The 6,000-nt window shown below is 39.2% G+C and overlaps 1 protein-coding gene across 3 annotated transcripts; it reads right to left on the reverse strand.

The window, feature by feature from the left end:
- Window positions 1-996: 996 nt before the first annotated feature.
- LOC117299085 lies at window positions 997-5,753 on the reverse strand. Of its 3 annotated transcripts, XM_033782505.1 has the most exons (4): window positions 5,640-5,753; window positions 3,792-3,897; window positions 2,803-3,072; window positions 997-1,183 (listed from the first exon to the last, which is right to left on the reverse strand). In XM_033782505.1, the coding sequence occupies exons 2-4, from the start codon at window positions 3,820-3,822 to the stop codon at window positions 1,122-1,124; spliced, it is 363 nt and encodes a 120-aa protein (XP_033638396.1). In that variant the 5' UTR covers window positions 3,823-3,897; window positions 5,640-5,753; the 3' UTR covers window positions 997-1,121. The 3 variants fall into 3 exon arrangements, with proteins under 3 accessions (XP_033638396.1, XP_033638395.1, XP_033638397.1); XM_033782504.1 differs by lacking the exon at window positions 3,792-3,897 and having other exon boundaries at window positions 5,659-5,753; XM_033782506.1 differs by lacking the exon at window positions 3,792-3,897.
- Between the last annotated feature and the right edge of the window lie 247 nt (window positions 5,754-6,000).

Here is a 6,000-nt window from a genome sequence, read left to right on the forward strand (position 1 = left end):
TAGACCAAGGCTGAGTTGTAGTCCGGTGGGCTCATGGAGTAATGAGTAAAGCCGATGTTGAAGCAGGAAACCACTAGAGCTGCCTGGTCACCTAGGGAAGAAGAACAGGTATAATGTAAGAGGGTCGTTCACAGTTATCAACATTTCCAATCCTGTCCGAGAGCTCCAAGTGTATGGCGTGGCAGACCAAGGCCATGTCGTAGTCCGGTGGGCTCATGGAGTAATGAGTGAAGCCAATGTTGAAGCAGGATACAACTAGAGCTGCCTGGTCACCTAGGGAAGAAGAACAGGTATAATGTAAGAGGGTCGTTCACAGTTATCAACATTTCCAATCCTGTCCGAGAGCTCCAAGTGTATGGCGTGGCAGACCAAGGCCATGTCGTAGTCCGGTGGGCTCATGGAGTAATGAGTGAAGCCAATGTTGAAGCAGGAAACCACTAGAGCTGCCTGGTCACCTAGGGAAGAAGAACAGGTATAATGTAAGAGGGTCGTTCACGTTATCAACATATCCGATCCTGTCCGAGAGCTCCAAGTGTATGGCGTGGCAGACCAAGGCCATGTCGTAGTCCTGTGGGCTCATGGAGTAATGAGTGAAGCCGATGTTGAAGCAGGAAACCACTAAAGCTGCCTGGTCACCTAGGGAAGGAGAGCAGGTATGAACGAGAGAGCCCAATTTCATAGCGCTGCTTAACTGTAAGCAAATTTGCGTGCTTACTGTAGCAGAAAAATTTGCTTAAGCCTTAGCATATTTCACAGGTTAGCAGAGAAATTGGACGGCCATTGCGTGTTTACCATGGATTTGCATTGTGACGTCATTTATTTTCGTGCGGTAAGCACCGGAAGGTTAGCATGCCTTTTCATGTGCTTACGGTTAGCAGCGCTATGAAATAGAAATTGCACAGTAAGCACAAAATCGACTGTTAAGCAGCGCTATGAAACTGGGCCCAGGTATGAACGAGAGAGCATACTGATCGAAACGTTGAAATAACTTGCCTCTTTGTTTTGCAAACACAAACTGTTTTTTCTGATGGGTAAGGGCATCGGCGAACCGCCCCTCCGACCGAAAAGTGGTTCCCAAGTCCCCATGGCGATCTGCCACGGCAACAGGATCTTCAAGTCGCTCAGCGATAGCGATGGCTTCTCTTATAAGTACTCTTTAGCTGTTCCGAAGTCTGCTGAAGCCCTGGAATGCAATGCAACAATCATAAATTTAGGCTGGTTTTATCCCATTGGTTGAAAAATGTCATATGACGACGTTTACCAGGGCCAAATTTTAGGGAGCTGCTTAAGCAGAAAATTGTTGCTTTTAGCATGGAGCAATGCTCCATGCTTTTAGCAATTCCAAACAAGATACCAGGTACAGATAGCACACATGACAAAATATCTTGGCTGGTAAACTTAGTCTGGTAAGCAATATTGTTTGGTGTTAGCTACTTTTGTGTTTTGAAAGCAGCTCTATGAAATTGGGCATCTGAATTAAAATTTTGAAGCATAAAAAAAGACAACCAGACTTTGCTGCTTTATATTCTTGTTGAGCAGCTCTAGGCCTTTGCTAAGTGGCCCAATGGACATGTAAACTTGGTACTTCAAGTGATAACACTTCACTTTCTGTCATAAGAGAAGATAAACGCAAAATGTTAAAGGGGGGTACAGAACTGGGATCAACTAAGTGCGGAAAACTGCACTTACGGCCAATGCAACTATTGATAAAACATTGTCTTTGTGTTTAAGAAAGAGGTAATTTCTCAGTCAAATAAAAAGGCTTCATATGTATCTGAAAGCACACACTGAATGTACATTTTTCAAAAAGGGTGTTCTTTCTTTCATTATTATCATGAAATTTCGATGACCAATTGAGCCAAAATGTTTGCAGGTTTACTTTATGCATTTGTTGGGATACACCAAGTGAGAACACTGGTTTTCGACAATTACCAAACACCTCCAGTGCCTTTAAACTTACCTGCTCAGTAGATATTTCTGGGAAGCTAAGCGTATCTTCAAGTAACGTGGCCGCAGCAGGCAGATTGGTCAGAAGTAGAACATTTAGGATTTGCCAATATGGTATAATGGCCCGACGCTTCGACCCTAGCAGAGTCTTTCTCTCACAGACTGAATTACAACACAACACACACAAACTTGGGTTGCAATTTGGCAATCGTTAACAATCTGCTTCTGTCATTGGCCAGTGATTAAACAATGGCAAACTCAACCGAATCAGATATTGTTATGACTGCAAAAACACACCCTTGTAGCACCCCTTGTAACAGAAGCAACAAAGTGAAAATAAGTGTGAGAGAGAGGTTAGGCAGAAAGCACACAGAAAAAGCAAGAGTTTTGCCCTGAACTCTGAAGAAATTGGAAACCCAATTTTAGGTCTTAAAGGCAGTGGACACTATTGGTAATTACTCAAAATAATTATCAGCATAAAACCTCACTTGGTAACAAGTAATGGGGAGAGGTTGATAGTATAAAACATTGTGAGAAACGGCTCACACTGAAGTGATGTAGTTTTCGAGAAAGAAGTAATTTTCCACAAATTTGATTTCAAGACCTCAAATTTAGAATTTGAGGTCTCGAAATCAAGCATCTGAAAGCACACAACTTCGTGTAACAAGGGTGTTTTTTACTTCATTCATATCTCACAACTTCGAAGACCAATTGAGCTCAAATTTTCACAGGTTTGTTATTGTATGCATATGTTTAGATACACCAAGTGAGAAGACTGGTCTTTGACAATCACCAATAGTGTCCACTGTCTTTAACTATCTTTTGCAAACAATAAAATCTATGACTATCTCTTACCGATGGTGAACGGTCTGTATTTCTCTGCCTGGTACTCTGCTAGCAGCTTTTCATGCTGGGCGTCAAAGCCCTGCAGTATCTCCTGAATCTCTCGTCTATGGTCGTTCGATAGACTTAACTTATCAATGTATTTGTACGACATCTTGGTATCCGACAAGTCTGGAACACCTGGGAGTATTGTAGTATGTCGAGCATGAATATGGACCAACGTGAACAAGAGAACCAGAGTGGCTGGTATCCTGGTCACTGGTAACATGGAATGATGATTATCTGTGTGGGTTTAATGAAGAGAAATGAAAAATATTTCAGTTGAACTGAACCCAATTTCATAAAGCCTGTAAGCAAAACAACTGTGGCTCTTTTATCAAACATGCACTTTCACTGTGTAACCCATGGCAAAATATTTACAAAAGAGCCCAGGGGTCGATTTCACAAAGAGTTAGGAGGATACAAATTGCATGGAGTGTCCTAAGTTAGGACGAGTAACTGGTCCTAACTCGAGATAAGACTAGTCCTAACCCTTTGTGAAATCCACCCCTGGTAAATAAAACAGCCTTACTTTAGGGACGTCCTGAAGGCACAGAGTAATTGAAAATATGAGTTTTATAAATGATTGTTGAGTTTTGCAACTGATTACGACAAGCCCACTGGACACTTTTTTGCCAGGAGGGTAGTGGCGATAACATAACCCTCCTCCTCTTCGCAGTCAGGAGGAGGGTTAAGTCTAAGCAACTATGCCAGGGGCCGGTGCTAGGTTTTGTGAAGACAGCAAATTAGTGTGGGTCCAGGGGTAACTTATAAGAGTTGCCCTTAACGAAGGGCCCCAATGGCTTTTGGCAGACCAAGTAGGTATGTGACTTCCCGTCGCGAACCCAGTCTGTGTATCGGCCTAGCTATGTGCACACGGCTATTGAGTCAGTCAGGCAGCGATGCGTTCAGACTATCGCGCGTAGCATCTGTACACTAGGGCGGTTAGGAACCAGACCTACCTGATGACGTAGTTGAAAAGCTACTCTTCATCCTCCATCTTGAATTTTGTTTGTGCGATACTGTGAAGCGGCGAAGATTTTCATCAAACCTTTTGGCGCAAAATCTCTTCATTATAAACATCAAATCGTTTTAAACATCAAATATCCCTGTAGTACATACATTACTCTATATTTGTGCCAAATCTGGGCCTAATCTAATGAATCGCAGTGGTTCTTTTGGGCACTGCCAAAGTTGGTACACAAAAGTTAAAAATGACCCGAGTCGATTTTCAGTGCATTTCGCCGTACAATTGTCCTTCAAAATATACGTTAATTTTTCATTTTTTATCGCAAAAAGTACATTCAAAGTGAAAATTATGAAGTTATATATCAGATTTGAGTTGTTTTTATCGAAATGATGCATTAATAAAGTGGATGGATTTGGATTTAAAAGGCTTGTATTTTGGGGTCTTCGGGGCATTTTTGGTCACGTGACCCATTTCCTGCACTGTGATTGGCTTAATGCTGTCTGTGACGTGTACAACAAAGGGAAAACATAAGATTGTTTCGATTTTTGGGGTTTTATAATTTCCCAGACACAAAGTTCGTTTTCTTTTTCTTTTAATATGTTTGTTATGTTATTTCTTTGTTGTGGGAATTATTTTCTTCTGTTTTTCCATTTTCATTTGATCTTTTTTTCTTTATCTTAGTCTTCTATTTTGTTTCTTTTACTTTCTTTAGGGGGCATATTTGTAGGGAAAATAATTAATTAATTAGTTTATTATTAATTGATTGAATTATTTCTTGGATTGTTTTTTTTCAAAGGTCCTTTACTTACAAATCTTGACTCGCGGGGAGCGCTTTTCTATTACAAAATGTTCGTTTTCTTAATTAGTCTCATTAATTTAATTAATTAAATATAATAAGTGTCAATAACATTATTTGACAAAACTGAATGGTTATCAAGAGCTTCATTTCAAGTACCAACATGATGGCGTCCAATGCTGTAGTGAAGGATCCCAATGACAGTATGCTCAATAATAATTAATTAATTAATAAATTAAGTAATTGCACGATTTGCTTGTAAACTCCTCATCATTCAAAAGTGTTGTGATGGTCTGTCTTCTAAAACAGTAATTATTTCAATATACTCAGTATTAAGAAAGTTATGACAATTTGTTCACAAAATGCTTCAGTTTGGGTCACACAATTTCTTTTGTTTTTCTTTAAACAATGACGTCCATCATTAATTAATATTTAAATATCTTTAAAAAATCATAACTTCATTAGTATTCACTCTACAGAGATGATTTTTTTACCATATGAAAGTATTTTTTAAGCTCTTTCAAATGCATTCCTTTTCATTCACATAGGTTAAAGTTGATTTTTTATGTCACATACCTAGACCAAGTTAGTTCAAAAAGTAAATGGAAGCCACACAGTTTTGAAGCATATTGAATGAATGTAAAAAGAGAGAGAGAGGGACGGTGAGGAGAGAGCCGGTCCTCCTACTTAATAAAGGACGAGCATTCGCCAAAATACATGTCAATGAATGGAACAGTCAATAAGCCAATGACGTTTATATGAAAATCTCTTATTTATATACAGGTTTTAATACTTCCAACCCATAGAAAACATACGAAAAGTTATAACACTACAGTATACACTAGTCACTACATGTAGCCTACATAACACAGTGCACGAAGTTCACAAAAAGGTCAGCACACACAGAGACTTACGGACGCACGTGTGTGACAGTGCTGCCTGGCATACACACATGGTTTTACAAATAAAACGATCCAAATAGAGAGCTACAAAATCACAATAATTTGGGCATTAATGAGGGTAAAAACACAAAATAATACTCACAAATATCTCTACAACTCACTTGATCCCATATAAATAGGTTTTTGGAGCATGGCCAGAGCCATGCTCTCTATAGAAATAGAGAGAATCACAGCCCAAATAAATTAGTTGCTCTTCCAACCAAGTCGAAGCTCTAGACCATTCTTTTGCAACGTCACAGCCCGAGTTTTTGCCAACCCAGATTGGAAAACTATGGAAAGCCGTAAGTGCAAATTAAGAAAAGATCGCTATTTTTTGTAACAATGTAACAAAATTTGTTGATTTTGTTAAAAACAAAACAAATAATTGTGAGAGGCATTTTATTTAATTGAAAATTTGCAGAAAATGCTGAATTTGGTTAAAACATCTGTTTTTAAGATTTAGT

The sequence above is a fragment of the Asterias rubens genome, chromosome 14 (genome assembly GCF_902459465.1).
Source record: "Asterias rubens chromosome 14, eAstRub1.3, whole genome shotgun sequence".
NCBI lineage: Eukaryota > Metazoa > Echinodermata > Asteroidea > Forcipulatida > Asteriidae > Asterias > Asterias rubens.

Excerpts from the sequence above, each read along its gene's own strand:
- LOC117299085 (XM_033782504.1), bottom strand. The coding sequence starts at position 5,701 with ATGGCTCTGGCCATGCTCCAAAAACCTATTTATATGGGATCAA. Across the intron at positions 3,073-5,658 it reads ACCTATTTATATGGGATCAA|ATAATCATCATTCCATGTTA; the intron begins GTGAGTTGTAGA and ends AAACCCACACAG. Across the intron at positions 1,184-2,802 it reads ATACAGACCGTTCACCATCG|GGCTTCAGCAGACTTCGGAA; the intron begins GTAAGAGATAGT and ends ATTGCATTCCAG.